The sequence below is a fragment of the Acanthopagrus latus genome, chromosome 7, assembly GCF_904848185.1.
Source record: "Acanthopagrus latus isolate v.2019 chromosome 7, fAcaLat1.1, whole genome shotgun sequence".
Classification (NCBI taxonomy): domain Eukaryota; kingdom Metazoa; phylum Chordata; class Actinopteri; order Spariformes; family Sparidae; genus Acanthopagrus; species Acanthopagrus latus.
The window spans coordinates 22,980,717-23,005,336 of record NC_051045.1 but is presented as its reverse complement, the minus strand read 5'-3'; the positions used below and the strand labels follow the sequence as shown (position 1 = coordinate 23,005,336).

At 42.9% G+C, this 24,620-nt stretch overlaps 2 protein-coding genes across 3 annotated transcripts; both read right to left on the bottom strand.

Moving 5' to 3' along the window:
- Positions 1-70: 70 nt before the first annotated feature.
- On the bottom strand, positions 71-13,716 carry nr1h5 (nuclear receptor subfamily 1, group H, member 5). 2 transcript variants are annotated; one of them, XM_037103909.1, is made up of 11 exons: positions 13,600-13,716; positions 8,906-9,044; positions 3,523-3,924; positions 3,287-3,427; positions 3,051-3,175; positions 1,801-1,899; positions 1,607-1,703; positions 1,361-1,477; positions 1,166-1,255; positions 948-1,061; positions 71-687 (listed from the first exon to the last, which is right to left on the bottom strand). In XM_037103909.1, exons 2-11 carry the CDS (start codon positions 9,003-9,005, stop codon positions 485-487), a joined length of 1,488 nt encoding a protein of 495 aa, XP_036959804.1. In that variant the 5' UTR covers positions 9,006-9,044; positions 13,600-13,716; the 3' UTR covers positions 71-484. The 2 variants fall into 2 exon arrangements, with proteins under 2 accessions (XP_036959804.1, XP_036959803.1); XM_037103908.1 differs by having other exon boundaries at positions 8,906-9,048; positions 13,600-13,666.
- Positions 13,717-15,372: 1,656 nt separating this feature from the next.
- Positions 15,373-22,460, bottom strand: slc66a1 (solute carrier family 66 member 1). The gene is made up of 9 exons (XM_037105476.1): positions 22,329-22,460; positions 21,119-21,315; positions 20,327-20,520; positions 20,102-20,231; positions 19,618-19,705; positions 19,005-19,159; positions 18,815-18,907; positions 17,797-17,982; positions 15,373-16,322 (listed from the first exon to the last, which is right to left on the bottom strand). The coding sequence occupies exons 2-9, from the start codon at positions 21,134-21,136 to the stop codon at positions 16,236-16,238; spliced, it is 951 nt and encodes a 316-aa protein (XP_036961371.1). The 5' UTR covers positions 21,137-21,315; positions 22,329-22,460; the 3' UTR covers positions 15,373-16,235.
- Between the last annotated feature and the right edge of the window lie 2,160 nt (positions 22,461-24,620).

Genomic DNA, 24,620 nt, shown 5'->3' with positions numbered 1-24,620 from the left:
CTTGTCAAAACAAGGTGAGATAGCATCTCACTTAATATTTAATGATAATCACTCATCAGCAGGTGTGGTGAAAATGATGTCCAGTGGACATCAGTCTGCATTTTTGTTTATTGTAACAATACTCAGCATAGTAAAAAGTACTGTAAGTTTACATGCTAGCTGTATACAACAGTTATAAAAAGACTATAAAATATCTTTTGTCCAAACAAACTACAGCAGTCCACAAACATGCTTCTGTCCCATTAGAGGCTAAAACTCAATGGCTGCAGGACTGAATAAACCGAAGTCAACTGAGCAAAAAAAACAACAGCGAGCCAAAGAATCCATCACAGTCTGATCAGTATCAGGTGATACTGATCAGACTGCGATGCATATCCAAAATCTTTCTCTAGAGTTTCTCAGCTCATATGGGACCATTTAGTCCTTGAAACTCCTCAGGGATGGTAGTGGCCATTTTTCAGATTTCTGGTACGTCCTCTCTCCATCAGAGTCCAGGCTGCTGTCTTGTCAGGAGGAGGTAGTTGTGACGAAGGGTTCGTAGCTCCGTCAGTCTGCCCAGCAGACGGCCGAACCGTTGCGGTCCTCCTCGCGCAGCTCCAGCCTGGGACCCACACACCCTGGACAGCAGGTCCAGGATCAGTTCCTGCATCTTCTCAACACAGCCGGCCGCCTGCAGGGATGCACGGTCTACAGGAGGGGAAGAGGGACACAGGTTAACAATGTAAAAACAGACACCAGATCAATAATGTTGTTTACATCCAAAGATTGAGTGAGCAAGTTGACAAACAGCTACTGCATGGAAGAAATTCCCACAGTTGTTTTACCCTTTGAGAGAGACTGAGTAAATCAATCATTTTACTATCTTACTTCCTGATCAGAATGATTATTTACAGTTGAACAGAGCATTTGCATGTCTTTACTTGACAGCTGATAGGATTACTTCTGACCTGAGCAGAGCAGAGCTGTAGCAGTGAGCAGGGTGTATTCAGCCTCCGTCACCCTCAGCGTCGCCATGCTATGGAAGAAGTTGAGCACCGGCCCGAAGAGATCCTCGCTGCCTCCTGCTCACAGCAGCAATCAGGAAATTGTTCATTTTTACGTGTGTTGTGAGATCGAAGAAGTTTTCTTAATGAACGTGTGTGTGTGTGTGTGTGTGTGGTTTCACCTGAGTTCACCAATGTCCTGCTGTGGATGTTTTCCTTTGACTCTACATTCCTCAGCCAGTTGTGTGTTGACATGCTGAATAGCTGCATGACTGAAAACAGAAATAAAGAAATATAGGGTTTTTTTGTTTGTTTTATTTAGCTTAAGATCAAATTCAAATGCAAGCATGAATCATAACATTGTGCAGTTTGTTCACCTGGACTGGGGCTTGTTGGGTTGTGGCAGAAGTGCTGAGCGGAGAGCAAGAACATGACCTCCAGGGAGGAGATGGACAAGAGAGAGCTCTGGTCTGAGTAATCCAGGAGGTCAAAACCTGTGAGGGGAAGAAGGAATATTCATTTTTTATATACACGTTACACGTTACTTTTTTAAAATTATTATCATCACTGAGCCAGACGTTTTCTTCTTCGGTCCCCAGACATTACATCCCCCTCCGTCTTACCTGGCACCGTCCTGGCAAACTGTAGCAGTCTTTGCAGGTGAGGTGACACAACATCAGACAACACCTCCCCTTCTTCTGTGCACGGCCAATCAAACAACTGCGCGGACACAGACAAAGAAACCATGAGGGGAACATAATAAAACATGCGACTGTGTTTTTGAAAGCACAGCTAGTGTCTCCACGCTGCTTCCTACCCTGCAGTGGCTGCTGTCCTGTGCTCTGTACAGGCGATGGGCCTCCACCATCCTGTCCACAATGTACTTCTGTTCTCGGGTTAGAGTGGCAGACAAAGCCTGGCGCAGAGGGGAAAGTAACACAAGTTTAAATCAGTATCAGGAGCGTGATGTCGCTTCACCCTGTTACAACCATATAAAATGTGCATTTAGATCAAAGATAAATGTAATCGTGGATTTGAACAGGTGGGGGAGGAGAGTTCACACTTGTCTTATGCAGTTTTGCTCAATTATCCAACCAGATACAAAACTAACCATTCATCCAAACCACCAAACAACCAAGCAACCAAACCATATGTTTTCTGAACCGTTCCTAAACCAAACCAAGAATCAAAAAACAGCAAACTACCCAAAAACAGATCATAAAAACACCCAGCCAGCCATAAAAGAAATCGTATTTATCATCCAACATTATCAATATACAATGATTTTTCCCGTACTATAAATAATGCAGTATCTATCTCAGTAGTAACTCCTCAGTGTATCAGGCCAGCGAGGACAGTGATGCAAATCAATGAGCAGGACTGCCTCAAGCCAATATTGGATTAGTCGGATATTTTAGTGAAAACAAACCAAAAACAAACATCCCAGTTCAACCTAGTTTTGTTCTTCCACATGATTATAATTATTTTCCACAAACAATACAATATACAATATCTCAGTATATATCAGTATGGCGAAATAATACTTCATGCAGCCTGTTAATGTGCTCAGGCAGTCTTTTAACTGTTACAAACTTTATTATGCATCATTAAAGCAACATTATGTAAAATTTGTCATGCAATATGACGCCCCCTACATTATCTGAGCGCAAATACAGATCGACAATGTCACATGTAATGTAGGTGCGAACTGCAATCAAGTCATCATGTCATAACAAGGTTGTGTGTTGAAAACTTCCATGTTGAAGTAAACATGTACTTAACACTGTGATCCTGCCCTCTCACTGAAGTTACACAGTGCAGAAACAAGAGACATATTGTTGCTTTAATGTCAATAAACATCTTATGAGGACTTCTTACCTATTAACTAATGCTTATTACAAGGATGTTAATACGCATCAAACAAGCTACAGCTGAGGCTGAGACAAAAAAAAAATGTCAGCCTTGTGGTGGCGCTGGAGAAAAAGTCCCAGGATCACCAAAGTCATTATGATATAGATATATAGATATAATAAAACCAGCCTCCTGTGTAAATGTAGTTTCCTGTACCTGTGCAGGTAGTCTGCTGCTGGAGCTGACCCTCCTGCTGTCTGCGCTCTCCTCTTCCTCCTGTCCTCGGCCTTTGCCTCCTTTCCTGAGTCGTTTGGACTGGCACTGCACCTCCGTCAGAAGGCCTGAGGTTGAAAAAAACACAACGATTTCAGACTAACATCAAACCAGACGAAGCAGTCAGACGCAGATGGGCCTCACGTTTCACGAGCTAAAGTACAGAAGAGGTCGCTCACACTCAGCCAGCATCCCCACAGCCCGGCACTTCCTCAGCCGACAGTCTTGGCACTTCCTCCTCATATACATGTCCATCTCGCAGCCACCGCCGCTCTTACAGTGATACACTGCCTTCTTAGTCACGCTACGCCTGAAGAAACCTACACGTCGAGAAGAACCAGGTGTGACATTCCTTTTAAAACTTAAACATAAAACATTGGAGAAAAAAAAGACGGCAGACACCAGTGAGAAATACCTTTGCATCCCTCACAGGTGAGAGCGTTGTAGTGATACCCGGACGCTTTGTCACCGCACACCACGCACAGCTCGTCCTGACCTCTGCTCTTTCCTCCCATGCCCACCCGCGTCCTCCGCCCCAGGGGCAGCCCCGCGGCCCCGAGGCCCTGGACTAGGCCCCCGCAGTGCGGCTCGGGGTTGGGATCACAGGGGGCCTCCAGGCAGTGAGGGCTGTAGTGGTAGGCAGGGTGGCAGGGCTGTGAGGAGGAAGAAGAGGAGGAGGAGGGGGAGGAGGTGGAGGAGGGTGGAGAGCCGTAGAGGGAGAAGGGCAGGTTGGCATGGCTGTACTGTTGTTGGCTGTAAGGGAGCAGCTGGAGGTCAGGGTCCTGCAGGGGGTAGCCCAGAGGGTCAGCCAGCAAGTCTGAAAAAGAGGACGATGGAAGGGAAAGGGCAAAAAGTTTTCGCAACTGATTCCTCCAAATGCAACATTCGCAATTTTGCGTTCAGATTTGTGATCTGATGTCATTTTGTAAAACAGAGCTCCATCGATGTCCAAAATCTGGGTGACACTTTCCTTCCTTATGATGAACATGTGCAGTGTAGTATGTTCTTTTTACATGTGAGCTAGCTTTAGTGGTTTTCAGTTTCATCCTGGGTTTGATCTCATTAAGGATATGTTTACATGAAACATAAGACACCTGGTGCTTCATTTCCCTGTGTGCATGACAACAGTATCCAGGTCTATCTGTGTACAGTCGTGACTTCACTTCTCACCACCTCTGTCATTTTCTTTAAAAACAAAGAATGTACAGACATCTGCATGAGGTGTTAACAGGCCCCACTGTTTCCAAGACAGTACTCGACGGAGGATGTCCAGGTTTCTTAAAATCGTGGTGAGGCTTCTGAAACCTCTGAAAGGACGATTATGTTTACATGTGCATAAGATGTGAGGACAGACACCAGGACACTGACATGCATTACAACTCTCACTCTCTCTCTCCCACTTTGACATCCAGCAGGTATCCGTTCTAAAAACAACGGAACAACTGCATTACCAAGACCAGAAACGTGAATGAGCGTTTGAAGGAAACACTGTTACGCCATGACAAAGTCAAAGAAGGTCACAGGAATGTGGTCTGACGTGACTCGTGTGATTTCACTGCTTTGATGGCTCTTCTGGGATACAATAAAAAGCTGAGAGTGAGACCTTGTGAACTCACTCAGACTGCTGAAACAGGATGCAGCTGAGAGCTCCCAGTGCCATTTAGGATTTTTTTCGCTCCTCGTTTCTGGATGCTTCGTTCGGCCTGTAATGGTCGTTCAGTGTTGTGACGGACCGAGACGTCTTTGAGCGCGGGTCAACAGCTTGTGTTTTTCGTAAAGCCCGTCTCCTCTGAGAAAACATGTGTGACCACTGGCAGCCTCTGAAAGTACAGCTGGTCCAGCACGACTGGGACTGCTCTGGGATCTGCTCTGCGCTGATTAAACGGCGAGCCCACCCAACTGTCAGGAGTCTCACGACTGCTGGAGATGGAAATCTAAAGGGTAAACATGTTGCGTAACGATGAAGACCGACAGTAATATCAGTCTGATTATATATTTTTAAAAAAAAAAACATATTTGAAATTTGTTGTGTCCCTCTTAGCTTTGTCAGGGAAGCAAACCAACCATCACTGTAGCTCTGTGATGTTGTCTGTCTTGTGATAAAGATATCTACTGAAGTTATTATGCTAACCAACAGCCCGGGGCCTGAAAAACCTCTTCATCCCAGTGGTCCAAAGCTCCTGTGCTGACAGTGGTAACATCAACACTGGCCCGGTGGCTGCAGGTGGCTAACAGCAGCTACAGTCATGGATGTGAAAACAGTGAGCAGTTACCCTGGTGATATGCTGCCCCTGTTTGTTTGTTGGCAGTGGATGGACTACTGGACGGGGCTTCGAAGGGTTCAGGACCTTTGAGCAAGAGCCCCTATTTGAAGTTATTCAAGATTCAAAGTGTTTAATGTCCTCAGCACAGTAAACATGTTTCTCTGTACACTGAGAGTCTTCCTTTGCCATCCGCATGATGCCAACAATGTAATAAGAAATATGTACGACAAAAATATACAAAATATTAGAGGAGAAGATCAACACTGCTCTCGCGTCTGTGAGCTGAACACGAAGGCGGACCCAGTAGGAAGAGGGAAAACAGCCTGGCCTGTCCAAAGATCGAAAGAGTAAAAAATCCACAAGCCAGCATCTCTGAAGCTCATTCATCCTGCTTCTGGTCCTTATGCTAAGCTACGCTAACTGTCTCCTTTCTGTGCATGACATGATCTTCTCATCTAACTCTGTTTGGTCTGGTATTCTCAGTACTGACCAGAATGAAGACTGATGATAAATGGTCATTCAGATGGACACATTTTAGACCCCAGAGTTCATCTGAGAACTTTTAGAGGTTTTGATGACAGCAGCTGCGGAAAACTGATGGATCTATCTAGCAGTATCTCTGACACCCCCCTGCTGATTAAATAGATGTCAGCAGAATCACAACGCTAAAGGTCACCCATTTAACCCCTCTTTAGCTCCTTTGCTTTTGTCTCCTCTGTGTTCTCCCTCCAGATGTTTCCTGTCTCTACCAGACCACGGCGGCGATGGCTTTTTTTTTTTTGGGGGGGGGGGGGGGGGGGGGGGGGTCCTTGCTTACTCGACATGTGACGGAGCTGTGATTCGCAGTGTTTGTAAACCATTTGAGCGCTGTCTAAACACTCCTCAGCCTCCCTTCCATCCCACGCACACTGGGGGAGCCAAACAACACCAGCAAACTACCCCCCATAGCTGCCCCTCCAACCCCTCGCCTCCCGCTGCTCCTCAGGGCAGGGTGGGGGGTGATGGGGGGGGGGATTTGTTGATTATACACATCAGTATAAATAGATCCTCCGACGCACGCTCGGCCTCCCTGCGTGCTATGAATGCAGCGGGCCGGCTGAACCTCCTCATGAACTTTTCTTTTTTCTTTTCACGTCATCCGCTTCTCTAAGGCGGTAAATAAACTCTCACCACTCATTCATCAACTGTGAGAGTGAATGAGACGAGGCCGTGCTGCACCCACATCCTCTTTGTGCAAGAATGTTATGTATAGCTGACTCGCTGACTCAAAGCGAGCCCTCCTAATTTTGATTAAAATACAAGTAATAATAATATCGACCTGAAATCTGCTAATGGAAGCTAACGTTAGCCACCATAAGCTACGGGCCACATTGGAACAAGTTAAAGCAAACCTCTCGCCAAAACACAACCTTGGCTTTTCTTTGTGAATGTACATGAGTCAAACCTTCTTGTAAAAGCATAATTACGATGAAAGAGGCACTTTTAAGATTTCAGGTCAAACTCATTTTCGGTGGGAGTGCATGGGGCACTTTTATGAAATCATCAAAACACTAAGACGGCTCGACACAACATGAAACTTTGCTCGTAGTTTCACCAGGGTCTCTACACATGAACACGAGCATTGAGAACACTGTTTGTGTACACAGAGTTTACTGAAAATAGAGTTTTTGAACAACTCCCCTTAGCAGTTGCTTGTAGTATCGATCTCCGAATGTGAATTAACGCTAATTTCCCCCCAAGCACTCCCATCGAAAATGAGTTTGACCCGAAAACAAAAATACGGTCAATCTTGAAAGTGCTTCTTTCATTGTAATTATGCTTTTACACAAAGGTTTGACTCATATTCATTCACAAAAAATGCCTATGTTGCATTTTGGCGAGAGTTTTGCTTTAAGCAGTAGCAGAAAAACACCCTGAGTGATGTGAACTGAGTAATGCTGTACTTTGTTGCTCATGAATTCAACTTCTGATGTTTGAGAAGGAGAACGAGTTATTTCTTCTTTCAAAAGTCTAACAGTCTCACTCTGAGTTTACATCAGACTGACTGAAATAAGCACTCAGCTGACACAGGCTGAGAAAATGCCAATTTACATGAGTGATCCTGTGACTCAGGTCACAGCAGCAGCAGTGCAACCGGCCCGATATCCTGTAGATGTCTGTGTCACTTTAAAGGGTCAGTTCACTCAAATAAGAAAAATAAATACATAAATCTCTCAGGTGGTGTCGAACCATGCAGATCTTTTGGGTTTAATTTGTTCAGGTACCAGGTGAAAACTGTAAACTATCAATTTGGGGAAAGTAACTGAGCGCACTCTAACATTCTCAAGTACTACACTTTAATGACGTTTTGAGGTACTTAAAGTTTACTTGTGTATTTCCATGTTCTGCCACTTTACACCTAAAGGTAAATATTGCTTTTTTTATGTTGACTACATTTTTTAAAACTCTGCACATTTAGTTCAATTATAGAAAATATGATTCATAAATAAAGTGCAATACATACAGATATGGATAAACTACTATAGTGCTTCAACATTATTAATGAGCAAATGAATGTGTCAATAATTATAATCCAATTATATCATTACTGATGGAGTACAAAGAGTACAAGTACTGTACTTGAGTACAACTTTGAGGTAGTTGTACTTAAGTTTTTCCATTTTCTGCTACTTTACACTTCCACTGCACTACAATTTGGAGGCATCCATTTTACTTTTATTCCACATTTTCTGTTTTACTTTAGTTTCTAGCTACACTACAGATGACCTGAGTGATATTTCAGCATAACATCTTTCGTTTTTACTCAAGTATACCTTTTGGCCAGTTTCTACAACATTGAATAAAATAAACATTATTCTGAAATATGCCATTCTTTCGATTTTGTTTTGGTCCTTTAAGTATGGTGACGCTACGCTTTTTTTTTAAACTTTCACTTAACTTAAAACTGTAAACACACAACTTGTACATGTCATCAGTGGAGTATAGCATCATTAAGTACAAGATCTGAGTACTTCTTACATTTTCACGTTTTACAAAAGGGTTAGGGTTAGGGTTAGGGGAAATGTATTCCATTCAAACACACAAAGCCAAAGCTATCTGAAGGAAGCGAGAAAAGTATCCCAGTAATTTGGGTGAAACGACCCTTAACAAGAGAATGACAGAGTGTTTCCCAGAGTTCCAGTGCAACCAGCGATGTCACAAAGCATCATCTGAATTCATTTAGCTTTGACTGACGAGACTGAAAGTGCTTTGCAAGTAAAAAGTCTCCAACATAGTCAAATCACTTTTTGTCTTCCCCGGTTTCTATCATCTGCGTGTATGAACGTATTGGTGTCACATGTCAACGAGACAGAGCATTGTGACCTCACATATCAGTCTATTACTCAAAGGACTCATCCGTTACATAACTTATTTTAGAGAAGAAAAAAAACAGAAGTAGAAGAAGAAGAAGAGACATTTAAAGGTGAAGCCATAGCAGTGGGAAAAAAATCGGAGGGGACAGAAGCAGAGACGGAGGCGTCACGCTGGACTCACCATAGTACTGCAGCTGCTGCTCTGTGGAGCAGTAACCATCCGAGGCGGAGAGAAACCCCCCTGCCGAAAAGCTCATCTCCAACTCAGTCCACTCTCTCATCTGGACAGAAGATCCTCTCTTTTCGCTTGTAATACGGGTCTATCTTCACACACACATGCAAAGATATAAACATACACAGACACACACATACACACACAGACAATTACTCAGAGGATTCACACAGATATGAAGGATCTGGGAAGTGCGGAGAAATTCCTCAATCCCCAGGATGCGTGCAGGTCTCTTAGCTGTCCAGGCTGATATCCCAGCCTATTTTTAAAAGGCAGAGAGCAAGAGTGCAGCTGAGGCTCTTGGTCTGTGGCAGATGATGTGCTAGAGGAGGTCTTAACTGTCCCCGGGGGATAGACGATCGGACAAGAGGGGACACCCAGGAAGGGCAGGGACAGGGCCGTGGTCCAAACAGCTGGACCTGACCCGGGACTTCACAGATCAAAAGACAGCCCAGATGATTGGATGGATGGATGGATGGATGGACGGGTGGATGGATGGAGACCTCCTCCCTCACTGGCAGAGTGAGGGTCACTCAACACTCATGGTGCGTGTATACATGTTTGTTCTGAGCTTTGGCTTGAATAGATGTATCCCAGAATGCAACAGCTGGGCTGGGCAAAGGAATTTATCTGACGAGTCAGATAAAATAATTCCCATCCTGAAATCAATTTGTTTTTTCTTAATCATGGGCTAAATCCTGCTTATGAAGCTTTTCGCAGGTTCAGTTCAAATGAAACGAACTCTACTACTTATATTGAGTGTGTGTCTGTGTGTGTGTGGGGGTGCATGTGTATGTGTGTGTGCATGCGTGTGTGTGTGTGTGACTGTATCTGTGCATGTTTGTTCTCTTGGGAGTGTGTTTACTCTGTCCTTTGTTTACCGCTGTTCTGTTTGTGCTGCAGTTAATATTGGACAGCAGTTAGATTTAAGGGGCTCTGGGATCTCCGCCTCCCCCACGGACAGTTAACCAGGCCGGGGCAGAGCGAAAGGAGTCGAGGCCCCGAACCACCCGGAGGAGACCGAGGAGTGACCTCGACACTGGCCCGTAAATCTCAGAGCATGGCCGTTTGACATGCAGCATGCTTACCGAGGATTGATGGCGTCCTCCCACCCGCATATCATTCCTTTCACTGGCTCATTATGGGAACCAGGACTGGCCTGTGGATAGCAGAGGGTTACAGAAGAGCCACTCATGCTGACTGACACTGCAGCCTTCACTGGAGTGATCACGATCGATGTCAGTGACAAATGCCAGAGGAATTCTGTTGTCTTTGCTTTGAAGATTATGTCCAAAGGGTAAATGAGTACTTATGTGATCTGTGCACGATGACAACATCGCTTCAAAATCGATTGTACTTCAGGAAAAAAGAGCCCAAACCAAAGGAGTGCAAATACATAAAGCCAAAAATGTGTCCTTCGTGTCAGACACCATCAATAACATATGTTTTAATATGAAACCGCAGAAACATGGATTTTGCAACGTGGCTGCATGACTCAGAAAGCCACATTTTAGATTCTTAATGGTCAGAGATCATGAGTCACAAAGGATTCAGCCACAGGGGACCATGAATATCTCAAAATGTCAAGGCGTTCAATCCAAAGCACAAAGTAAATCTGAAGCTCAAGGGAATTTGATTATTTTTGTAAATGTTTGGTCATATATCAAAGTATGTCACATATTATAAATCTGATATATGATGGTGAAAGTCAGTGGACCACAGAGTTATTACATTCTGTGCTGAGACATTTCACTCAAAACCACAAAGTTGAGGAGTCCATCTAATAACTGAGATGCCTCATCGTGGCATGAAACGTCACATCAATGTATTGCTAAAGCCAGAGGGAGTTGTGCCATGAACACTGTAAATAAAAACCTCTTAAGGCAACACTTATTTTATTCTCATTTCAAACAACTTTTTTGATTTTTTCGATGTTACTGGACTAAATTGCCCCTTTTACCCCGTTTGAAATGTGTTGACCCATGTTTTTAGAAAGTTTCTAGATTACTAGATTAGTGATCTGGTATTGTTAGGTAGAAATATATTTACTTTTCATAGCAACCACTCCGAGCCTGCACTAGCTGCAAGGCTAACTGAGCTAACTTAGCTACCTACCAACCTTCAGCTACAGTTGGCAGGTCTTATTCTCATGATGTGCTGCCCATATTTGTATGAATACAATAAGTGCCCAATTCTTACATATTACCTAACCCTATACATATTGCATCTTTAAAGGGACAGTTCATTCCATAATCAGAAATACATATTTTCCCTCTTACCAGTAGTGCTATGTATTCATCTAGGTGTGAGTAGCTGAATTTTGGTGAGATCGTCTGTAAAGACATCTGCCTTCTTTAGAGTACAATGGAACAAAGAGGCAAGCTTTGATAAATACATTTTAAAAAGCAGCAGTTTCATGTACTCGTTTGCTTTCTACCAAGCTACATCCACAAACTGTATCACTGCACAGGAGGAAGTGTGCGTTTACATACGGACTCGAGGCTAATTCTCCTGACAGTGTGGGATTTTAAACATTTACGGCGTCATTCTCGACTGAGCTGTACCGCCGGCTAGCTTAGTTAGCTCGTCCGTGCTTGGAGGAGCACTTCCTTCTGCGCTGTGATACAGAAAGAAAAACATTCCTACAGGAATCTGCTCACAACAAGGGCTGTGGATAATCCTGAGTAACCGGGTCATGATTTCCGGATGAAGAAATTATTGTTTAGTTTACTTTTTTTTATCTATTCATTTGGCATTTTGAGCACCAAACGCCGAGTGCCATCTAGCTCCGTTGTATTTGAGAGAAGGCGATCTCAGTCTAGGTAGCATGGCTAGGTAAGAGGAAAAATATGCATGCTTGATTTTGAGGTGAACTGCTCCTTTAACAGAACAGCAGATTGGTGGTAGTTTTTGGAATGCAGAGGATGCACTGCTGAAGAAGAGAATGTCTGTTGTTATTTTTCTTGTCATGCCCCCCCCCAAAAAAAGAAAAAACCAACAACAAACGAGCCAGTCCTCCAACTGTCCGTAACCTCTGAGGAATGGACGGAGGGTGGAGAGCAGGCAGCAGTGCTCAGAGCGACACTAAACGATCGGGACAGTATCTGAGAGCGTGCAGATGTCGCCATGGATCTTCTGAAAGTCTCACACTATCGGACACATTGTTGGACACAGGCCTGACTGCGAGGGGCTCGCCCCGTGGGAGATGTGTGTCACCGGGGAAGAGGGAGAGGAGAGGGGGGGGGGGGAGGGAAGACCTTCAGGGGCACGTTCACACCAAGCGTGGTTAGTTCACGGTTAGTTGGACCCGGGATCGTTTGTGCAATTAGTTTGTTTTCTTTGCACCGAGATTCCAGAGAGTAGAAGAAGAAACCAAGTCTAACACAAATGTCGATCGTCCAAACAGGGAAAAAAAACAACTTTTTCCAGAACAAACTGATTGCATGTGCAGACCCCCTACACTCATTAGTCCTGAACCACTCACAGCCCAGCGCCTGGAGATATATTCTACACATCATAAATCCTGCTCTCCGTGTGGTGTGATCCTGTCTTTATCAGAGAGCTGCTGGCTGGTAGCTGCAGCTCGATAATGGCCCGGACTGTTTACTGATCCTCGCAGCAAACTGACGCTTACATTAAAGTGGCCTCACCACTCGTGAGTAAAGTCCATAGCTTATGTTTGAGCGTATGCAAGGGAGTGAGTGAGTGTGGTTTGGGGGGGTTGGGGGGATATTTGGCTATCATGAGAAGGAATGTAAATTGTCAAATAAAGTATTTGTTTGAAAGCGCTTCCTCCAGTCTGTAGAGGTTATTGTGAGATTGGACTTTCAAACCATGCTGTTTGCTCATTTCTCTTCTATGTTATGTCTATTTTGGTACGCATGAAATACACGGAATTCCTTATACAAACAGTACCCTTGAATAAGTAGCATGTTGAAAATATTAGCACCTGTAACTTTAATCAGCTGGTGTGGATTTGCACTGGAAACCTTGGGCAGAGGTCGCCCAGTCTCAGCCGGAACTTTTTTTTAAAGGATTCCTCTCACCATCCTAATACTGATTCATCGATTGATCGATTGATAAAACATTATTGTCAGAGTCTGCAAAATCACAGCCAAGATGAAAATTAAGAGGACAAACAAAGATACACTAGAGGACAGTATTCAAGGCAAAGTAAATATTTATGGCAACAATTTGTATCCACCGTTCATGACACGGTCGGGGTCAGAGGCAATGTTGCCTTAACATGTTGTGACTGAAGACTGATTCATGGAGTCTCCCAAGGGGTCGACCTGCAATTTACAAGCGCGTTTTCATTCGGCGGAGCAGTTTCGACTTTAACGTGGTGGACAAACACTTTTAATGTCGATCTTCTTTCTGTTAAAAACCTGGGAGGCAGTTCACTGCTCAGTCTGTTTTGTCTGCTTTTTGCCCTCCGCTCGCTCATGCTGTGTGTTCAGGCTTCTTGTTTTATGTGAGTCAAACGAAACAAACTCCAATTATCAGCTATGCCCTAAATGTCCCTCCTCTAAACCACATGTAGAGGAGGACAGTTAAATGCAGACCAGCAGAGGTCAAAGGCCACAGAACAACACTGTTGTCTGTCTGAACATTTCTGTTAAAGTTGCGGTCTGAGGACTCACCGTCGATGGCAGGAGTCTTCCTTCTGCGCCAAGCGTCCAGTCGTCCCCTTGCTTTGTCCAACTGCCTCACTTTTTGTAATGTTGGCTCAGGCCCAGCCTCCATCCTCTCACACACACACACACACACACACACACACACACACACACACACACACACACACACTCACAGAGTAAACAGGACCTTTCAAATGAGACAGTTGCTGTTGATGTGTGTTTGATCTGCATGAACCTGACCAAAGATCTTCTTTCCCTGCAAATGTTCTCTTGAACAACAAAGTGGCAGGAAGAAATAATTCAGACATTCTCTTGAAAAAGACTTGGGGAGAACACGAGGGACAGAGCAGGGGAACACAAGGAATCTGAAGGGAATGTGTGTCTCCATGTGTCGATGGAGAAATTGCACAAATTTACCATACATCTCCTAGTCTGTGGCCCGAGGGATTCTAACCGACAACCTCTGAGTCACGTATCCCCCACTCCCTGCCGTGCCTGTAGGAACTGGAGTCATCTCATTAAGAAATTCCCAGTATAGAGTGTTTATAAACAGCCTCTTGTTCATCCCTAGTGATGGATGGGTGCTCCCTATCACAGGCTCTTCCTGCTATCTCCCCAGCCCGCTGAACAATCCTTCTGCCACTGTTTCACAACCCCAGAAGCGCGCAGACACACACACACACACACACACACACTTACTGGACCCTTGATATATTCTGTACTGACCCTGTTTCCTCTGTGGGTGGGCCCTTACTGTTTTGTGTGTGTATGATTGCATTATCCTTAATCACGAGGGGAAAGTGTGTGTGTGTGTGTGTGTGTGCCGTGAGGGAGGAGAGTGCAACTGAGAGGCCAGCGTGAATCTGCTAATGAAGAAAAACAACGTGGCTGTCAAGGCCGCCCAGGAGCAGGTCAAACACAGTGGCTGCGGGTTGGGGGACAGTGGAGGCAGAGGGTCAAAGGTCAACATCAAGGCCAAGAGCAGGCCTTGACCTCTGAAAAACGGGAGGATGACTTTTTCCTCTCGAGAAGAGCAGTAAGACTAAAAATCACATATCAGAGGGAGTGAGAATGAAAGTGAAACACCATGTTAAAGGAGCAGTATGAAGTCTTGGGAGAGAAATTTAAATCAAGGGGCGGCTGTAGCTCAGTGGGTAGAGCAGGTCGACTAGTGATCGAAAGGTCGCTAGTTCAAATCCCGGCTCAGGGCAAGGCTGAGCTGCATGTCGAAGTGTCTTTGAGCAAGATGCTGAACCCCACATTGCTCATCAGTGAGGGCCCCGCGATGAGCTGGCGACTTGTCCAGGGAGCACCCTGCCCTCGCCCTGAGACAAGGCTGGGACTGGCTCCAGCAGCAACACCCCGTGACCCCATGGAAAGGGATAAGCGGTTACGGATAATGACATGACAAATTTAAATCAGAAGAGAAAGATCTGATCTTTGACTGATGAAAACAAATAAACTCGGTTTGTTTTCATGACAGAGGCATCTGAATGAACAACCTAACCTTGTAGGACAACACAATTTCATACAGTTAAACTTTGATTATATGTGGCGGACCCTGCCACCTTTTCTAGCTTCAAACAGTGTTCAGGGGGCCTTGTTTTGCTTCTGAAAATAGCTTGTTTATTCAGTTATAGACAAAATAAATATTTGAGTTTGTTTTTCATACCTCAATAATATTAAAATTATGGGTTGATTTTCCTCCAAAACTACACAGTGCCCCATCAAAGGAAACTGACTCAATCAACACTTAAGCAAGAACTTAAGAAACAGAGAAAAAGTGTTATGTATTTGTTTAATCTGTACAGCACACTGACCCACAGAACATATTCACAACTTTGTTTAACAAGTACAAAGCAATTTTTGTTGTGCAAACCAGGCAAAAGACAAAAATGAAAAATGAGTGAATTTAACAAGGTCGTGAAGATCTGTGTTAAGTGATGACTTCAATCACCAGTGCAAACCAAACTGGTCAAGTGTAAAATGTTTAAAATAAAAATAAAATCATATGACTACAATTAAAACGAGTTTCAAGATTACAGCACCTTAATTGAAAATAGACTACATATAATTTACACTTGTTTCCTCAATCAGACACGTCTCTGAAGCCCCAAAAAACAAAAGAGTCAAGTTACAGGAGTCCATTTTAAAAACACTGTAAAACGAGATCGGGCTTCATGCAGTGGTCAGCGTCATGACTGTTAAAGTATTTGGCAGCTTAAAAACACCAGAACCATTTTAAACAAACCTCTGCATGGTCTGGACGACCCCAGCAACAGGTTTCTGACATCTATAAGAGGTCTGACATCAAACCGACGTTGTGACCTAAAATCACGAGATGGGTTCAAGGCGGAGTCTCCATCCGTGTCCGACACCTGAAACCCTCAATTGTCCCTTCATAACCCAAAGATTAAGAGCAGTGTAAATCACGCCCCTGCAGCTGAACCCAAGTGAAGGACGTCATCTGTCACATTATGCTGACCAATAAAAACATGCATTGTAAACATAAAAAAGAGCATAATAAATAAAAGTATAAAATCAAACTAAAACGTCCTGATTTAGTTGGATATGTGATTGTGAGGGTCCTCTGGAAGTGAGTGTCTGCTCGTGTCCCACACGAGCTCTGTTGGTTTGCCGCTTTAGCTCCCGATCAGAGGCGTCGTCTCAGCGTGGGTGCCGTTCAGCTCCACCTTAGGTTTGCGGTAAATCAAGAACTGGACAGAGATCTGAACCACAGCGTTAAGGAAATCTAAAGAAGTCCTGGGGGAAAGTCTGTTACTGCATGTTACCGTCAGAGGAATTCAGCTGGAAAACACACAGCTAGATAGAAGTGAAGGTACTAAAATTAAATGATGAAAATCTTGCTGACGGCCTAATTCTTGGCATTAGGAAATAATACATTTTACTGAATACCAGACAGTAAGTCTGCTTTATCTGCTGCACAGGGTTTGATTACTGTCTGTGTAAACTTCCTGGTCCCAGGTTCACTGTGTGGGCATTTGGATTTTATCTATCTATTTAACGGCTCTAACATACAATATTAACTATATTAGCAACACACCCTCCTGCTGATGGAGCTCTGCATCAAAATCTGATTTTACTGCTGTTGTTATTTTTAGTTTCTGTTGTGCATACTCATAAATAAAGCTGCATTGAGTCACATGACCAAAAACAAAACACAGACGAACTGGGCCCTGATAGTATTACTATTATAGTATTATTAGTATTACAGAATAGTACTGGCTGGTCCCTGGATTTATGATCTTTTAATGAGGCGGCCATGTTTGTTCTCTTAGTGTTAACTGTAGCTTAAATGCTGATACCAATATTAGATATTATGATATTGACATATTGACGGATATACAGAAATTCTTTTTGCGATGATCCTTCAAATGTGCTACTCAAACACCTGTGGCAAAGATACGTGATGGCAGCAGGATATATTAACCTTTAAATTAACCTTGTGTCTAAAATGACGTTGCAATGAGACAGTAAACTTAACTCGAAATTTGATAATTAAAAATGACCCCAAGCATCCTTTTCTGCATTATAATCTCTCAAAAAAAGTTGTAATTCATATCGGACACCGTATGGGACAGGCCAATAGAAGTCGACAATGTTGGTCAACTGAAATATTGGTCCAGCTTTATAACTGAATATTGATGCCTCTATGGAAGCTAAGTATTGCTAGGCAGCATTTTGTCTCAGCTGTGGCCTCTCTGATGATTGCCAACGTTAGCAGAAACTTAGCAGAAACTAAACTAACTAACCACCTTTTCCAAAATGAAATAATTTGTTTAAACAGATGACTGTGACAGCAAAGCGGGGCTTTTAACTGTTCAAGCAGAGTTCAGTAAAAACTTTCCCCTGGTACGTCTGCCTCATCTATATGCCAATTGAAAAAACAGTAGTAAGCGATTTGATACTTCAGTCCACCCCTTTTGTGGCCTCCAGGGGCCACTAGTAAAGCTCTTTACACTCCTGTTTCATTGCTGGCAACAAACCAATTTCCCTACGAGTGTTTGGACCTTTGATACTACATATTGTATTCCAACACACGCAGTCATGAGACCAAAACCAATTTAATGAAGTGTCCTCTCTACATGCTCAACACTGCCCAAAATGTAGCATGTACTTGGGATTAAGGAGAATCCAGAGGCCCGGCCACAGAGGGCATTTTTTCTTTTCTTTAAAGGATACAAGGAGATCCAACGCCAGGGTGCCGAGGCTGCCGATAAGCCAGGGCAAGTGATGAATCATGTAGCTTTTCTCGCCTTGGCCCTCATCAGGGTTTTTCAGTAAGACGCTCATGCCGTACATGGTGTTTCCCAGAATGACCAGAGCGAACAGGAAGTAAGAAACTCCTTCTGTCGACTTCCTCTTGTACTGAGAGGAGAGATGAGAGGACGAGAGGAAGTGAGCAAATAAAAAACTTTGTCTGACCACAGAGGCAATCATCCATTCTGTCAATGCATCTTATTCACTTTTATTTTCAGCTGCTCAGATTTCAGCTACAATGAATTTACTTCTTTCACTCTGACATGCACGGCCTTTTTAAAAAATGTTGAGATATCCTGGGTCTTTCACTTTGTGTGTTTCTGTCATCAAATGAATAATGAGTTTAACAGTTCAAACATTAAATATCCTGTCTTCATACTGTATTCAGTTGAATAAAGGTCAAAAAGGATTTGCAAATCATTGCATTCTGACTTTTTTTCATTTGAACATACGCAGCTTGTGATTCCTTCACAGCTTTTTTTGTCAATTAATATCGCTCTCATTATTTTACACAAGGCACATTCTCACCTGATTTACCTTTAACCATACCTGTCATTTTAAATATGTAAAGTCTTGACTTGTTACACTTTAGGCATGTTAATCAATGGGAACACATGGATTCCAGCACTGATATAGGGGCTTCCATCTTGATACAAAACTAACTGAATTTCAGTTTTGTATTTTGTATTTAGAACCTGTTGTATTAGATGTAGTTTTGCCAGCAATAGTGTAATGATATTTATAACAATTATAATTTGAAAGCTTGCACTATACAGTGATGCTGTAGCATTATTATGATTAGCATAGTTGTTCTAATGACCGTTATCCATTTGCTACTAGCATAAGCATAAGTATCAGTTAATGTTTACCATGGATAGTATGCAGGCAGTACGACTACAGATACTATACATTAGTAGCAGAGGCCACTTGTCATACTCACATTAGTGTACATCTGTGGAAGTCTGGAGAAGAGATAAAGCACTGATGACACTGACCCAATGGAGAATCCAATAATCTCTTTGGGGGTAAAAGCCTGAAGCAACAGAGAAGCAGACACATTGTTATACCATGATGAATTGAGAGATAAATAGTTAATTTCCCCCAGGTTGCTAATTAAACAAATGACTCACTCTGATAACGCTAGCGTCAGAGGTTGAGAGCAAGCTGCGACTTCTGAACCCAGAAGGAATTATTTCCTGTTGGGCCCCTAACCCAGGGAGGTTAATGAGGCTCGTGGTGAAGCCCAGGACGCAGGCTACACCCACAACATGCAGAACCGTCCTGTCTGGAGAAAAGACAACACCTGGGTTCATCATTGGTATGGGGAAAGACATCTCAGCACATTCCCCCAGGCAAGGGTTACTGAGTCAAAGGTCAGCCGTAAGGGGAAAAAAACGGCAGAGCAAAATGAGATATATGATGACATCATCACAGGGTACAGGGATTTACTTCCTCCTCTGTCTGGACTAGAGTTGGATCATTGCTCATCATCTTGTTCTATATGAAGCTTTGTCAGATAAAAAGATGCAACCAAATCATTACAGAGTATGGCTACACTTTATAGTTGGGGATTCATGTTTGGAGTGATTCTTTGATATTTCATGTGTTCACAAAGGCCTGTGTGTGGGATAGAAAATGAGGATGCAAACAGGCTAAAAAAAACCTAAGATGCATATGATGCACTGCAAAAAAAACAAACTTGGTTCATATTTGGCATTAAGGAAATGCAAAGAAAACACTCACTTTCAGCCATTCTGTTCTTTGTCTTGTAGTAAAGGTACATGGCCAGCATCACCAGGTCAGCTATGACGTAGTAAACTGCTGTATATGTCTGAAGGAGACGGAGAAAATCATGTGTTAGAAAGTCATGAAAAGTTACATTTTCTTCATATACATGAAGTCATCGTAGTGGAATTCTCATGAAAATCCATTTGTGTCATAACTTGGCATGAGTAATCAAGTAATCAATTAGCGAAATGACAGAACGATCAATATACACTCAAAAAATCATTCATCAAATTCTAATTTGTTTACTTGTCACAACATTAAATCATAGGTTTTCTTTGAATGAAAATACTAAATTTGTGGTCTTTATAACTTCTAATGATCATCTCTTGTTTTTTTTCTATTTAACAAAAGATTTTGCTTTCGTTTTGTTAGCTGCAGTCCTACTCTTTCATAGAAAACACCACAACACTGAGGCAAGCCTCATATCACTTTAAGTCACCTGAAGTGGAAGCTGATCTGCCAAGAAGGAGCCCACCAGATTACAGCTGTCCCCTCCCAACCACAGCAGCAGGAACCAAATAGAGAGGGCGCTGTCCATGTTCCCCGTTCTGCATGAGCTGTAGTACTGTCTGCAAACAGACAGAAAAAAACAGAAGACAGAGTTATGCATGGTGATGAGATAAAAAAGCACTTCCTCTGAGAGATACAGACACAAAAGACTTACGGAAGGGAAGACACCATGAAGCAGAGGATGGACAGGAGGCCTAGGTAGATGCTGGCCATATCCCTGGCATCCTGGGCACATTCTCCGAGCCCATACCAGACCCACTCTGACCCATTGGGGCACATGGAAGTAAAGTTTCCATCAGTCATCGATCCAAAGGCACCCCGAGTGAGGACTCCATCTGCCATCATATTCTGCAGAAGAGGAAGAGCCACTGTAAATATCCACTTCATCAAAACACAAGAAGGCAAGAAACAAAGACATTAAAACTGTTTTACATTCTTGTTTCCAAGAGAGACTAATTGAAAATGGCAACTATGTCTCAGACATTTGACACAAACCTCACTTGCTCCCTAACCCCCCACCCCCGACGACAATCAGACATAAAACATCAAATAAAACGTCACATGTGGACCAAAAACCGAAATAACAGTTTTCCAGTAAACACGGTCGAGACGGGTTCAAAGGTTGTTGAAAAACATCAAAACAGCCGATTAAGATCCATGTACTACTGTTGGAAACACTGATTAGATCGAGACACTGGCTGTTAAGTGAAGTGGATGCATGTGTAGCAACATTTATACATTGGGAACATATAACGTCATTTTTTCATCCAAAACAGAAAAGCAGAGAACAAAAACACCAACATATGTTAACAACTTAGCTAGCTGACGACCACACCAAAAAAAAAAAAAAACACATAAAAGACTGCCGAATCTCGTTGGTTGACGTTTGTGTCGAACATAACGAAAAAGTACCGTAGAGGAAATGAGTAAAGTAAATGTATCTTGCCTGTGCGACCGCTGACATGCCGGCAAAGTCGTTAGCAGAACAAAAAGCTCCCAGACACTGTGGCGATAACAGGAAGCAGGCGGTAAACAAGCCAGTTCTGAGCCCGTCAGCTGATTGGTCGTTGGGCTGAAACGTCACTGCAACGCAATTTTGCACGTGACGGGCGACAGGAGAACTCCAAAACAATGCAGTTAAGCCTTCAAAATAAAAGTAATACTTTAATCAATCAATCAATCAATGTACATTTAATTACAGAAATATCCCTCGTCATGGCTTGGAAACATGTCACTGACATCCTTCCAACTTGTTTTATAGTACATTGTAATAAACTGTGATTATCAGGAAGCATAAAGGGAAGTATGACAGAGCGCATCCGGTTATTCTGATGCTTCAGTTTGTACATTGTCACCATAAACTTACACTTATAGAACACAACGATTGTGACATATCATAGATCTCTAATGGGCGTTTTCATTTTCCTTTGAGGATTTATTATGATTGCCAAGGCTGAGGTAGAAATCATAATTCTGCTTCCTCGCAGTTCAGGACCAACATCAGTGACAGGTCGAGACTGTTCAAATGTAGACGATTTATTACGGCTGTGGAACAAGCTAAAGGTATGCCTTCATGTTAATGGGACCCCTCTGCTGCCGACCTGGCACAAGTGATCTGATGTCCCAAGCCTCGCACATTTCACACACTCTCATCACATATCTACAAGCCTTGTTAGACTGGATTATTTTGCCGCACATGGTAATTCAGTCATTAGTCCTGAGCCGTCATTAGTCTCAAGGCCTCCTGCATTCTTCAGCAAGCTTCGCATTTTAGTGTGCAGCCGTGAAAAACAATAAACCGATAATAACCAGGCCCAAAGGAGCACATCCTATAGGCTTTGAAACGGACCTGTATGCAAATGTGAGGCTTGCTGGTTGTCTTAAGAAGTGGCACTTTTGTTGTATGCAGAGATGATTAGATGGCTGATTACCGTTATCACATTCAAACGGGTTTCTTTTCATCAAAACATCCTGTCTTGATCATCTTAATTTGAAGACAAACGAAGTTGATAATTTCAGTTTTAGATTAATGATAGTTCGAGGCGGGAAACGTGACGAAAAAAAGAAAAACACAGAGAAAATTATGAATTATAACGTCGATATCAGGCTTCATGTATTGTAGCCGAACATAAATATCGAGAGGGAAAGAATCCTACCTGGAACACAGGGTGAAACACGACGATAGACTTTGAATGAAGACAAAAAGAGGACCACACAAGCTATTTCCTTAATTTCTGAGGCCACGCTGAACGCATCAGCTGACAGACGGTCAGACTGACGACTCAGCACGCTGATGTCAGCTCGTGCGGCAAAAAAGGGCAACTTCCCTCTCTCACACGTGCCTCTGCTACACTGCTCGACCTCTTGGGGTTAACATGTAATGAGTCGAAGTGCATCAAGAACATATAAAGGAATACAATCGGCCATGTTTCGACCAATTCACCATGCTACTGTCCAGTTTCTGTACACAGTGGCTGTTATTTTCCAGGGGCTGGAAGGGTTTTGGTCTGTTTGAACTTTGAACTCAAGTCAGGCCTGTGTGCTGATACAGGCTATCACACCATTTGTCTATAGAATCTAATAGGATTCAATCTTTCAGAGACAGGATGCCACCCCTCCCTTCAATTGCCAAGTTCAATATCTTATAATAGTGATGTAATCACTATGTAGTAACTTTATTTTAAAAGGTCACCAACATAGTTGCCCCTAATCACAATACTGACCTTTTCTCAATACTGGATTGATTTAAGTGTGCATTTCCCATAAAATCCTTCACTTTGTTTTGGTACTAAGCTGGTGCTATCTGTCTGTGCAGTCTTTTTTTTGTCCTCCCATCATGAGGATGATGCCTAAGAACATGGGTGTAGCGGACGCGGGGTACGTGGGGGACATGTCCCCCGCACTTCCCGCATCAGTGCCCTCTGTCCCCCGCACTTTTTACAGACATTATCGAGCTCTGTTTCCTCGTTAAGATTCACAAAAAACTCGCCCCTGAGCAGTTGTGCTCTTACCACAGAGGCACTGTGGAGAGAGCTAAGGTTCAAAACTGACCTTTTTTTTAGCGAGTTTTATCTGAAATGAAATCCAAATTTCATGACTGTCTAGTTATATTTTTATTATATTTGTGAGAGACTTTTCATTTCGAATATTATGGATTTTGGTAGAAAGTGTGCTGATTCATTTATAGGCTAAATATAATCGCTATTTTATCATATTTGTCTTAAATCCAGCTCCATTATAGCAGGTAAAGCACATACTGACAGCTTGAAATATTACTGTCAGATACTGTTCCAACTCTGTTCAAAATGAAAGGAGGCTCACACATCTTTCGAATTCATACTCCTGACTTCTTTCCCCACAACAGAGGGGGAACAGTATCTGACAGCAATATTCCAAGCTGTCAGGATGCGTTCCCCCTGTTTTAAATGGTCAAATTGAATGATATCAGCCTGAAAATCACAGAACCTATCTGTTGTGGTGAGAGAAGTCAGGAGTATAAATTTAAAAGATGTGTGAGCCTCCTTTCATAATTAACAGAGGGGGAACAGTATCTGACAGTATTATTCCAAGCTGTCGGGATGCGTTCCCCGTTTTAAATGTGATTTTAGATTTTAACTACATATTTTGACAGTATATAATTATAAGGACCTGAAGTCAGTCCCCTGCTGCTGTGCTGTTTGTGCTTATGTGGTTCTTTAGCTACTAAGGAGAGGTGCAATTGAATGCGAGAGGATAATGAATCACTCAATAGACCTCTGAACATTTTGTCCCCCTCACTTCTGAAATGATGGCTACACCCCTGCCTAAGAAGGCCAAATATTCCTAATACCTATTAAGGAAGCTTAAAGGGTAACTCCAGCTATTTATACATTAAATTGTGTTTACAGGTGTTGAGTACTACTGGATATGTGAAAAAAGTAGAATAAGCCATTTCTTAGTCTCCAGAAGAAGCTGCATATAATCTGATAAACTGCCCTGAGTGATGTCACTGAGAGGCCAAGTTGCATTGTGGGTAATGTTGGCACCAGGGTTTGTAAAGCAGTCCACTGGTGCAGCACTGTACTCCTATTGATTGGACAGTTAAAAAACAGACAACTAGTCTGCACAGCAGAACTACAGATATCACCTTTACCAATCCACACATCCTTCTTCCTTTTCAAAACCTGGACCCAAATTACGAGTTACATCATTAGAGGCAATTTATCAGACTCAGTGCAGCTTCATCTGGAGCCACAAAAGGCTTTATCATACTTTTTCTCATATGCAGCAGTACTCCCCAAGACCTGTAGACACACTGTGAAACGTTGGTGGAGTTGGCCTTTAATACTTTCCATTCTGGTCATGATATGAGTATAACATATTCATATATTTTCTGATTTTAAGAAAGTCACTGGTCAAAACGGTATTTTAAACCATCTGTGAACACAAAACAAAAAAAAAACTAATAG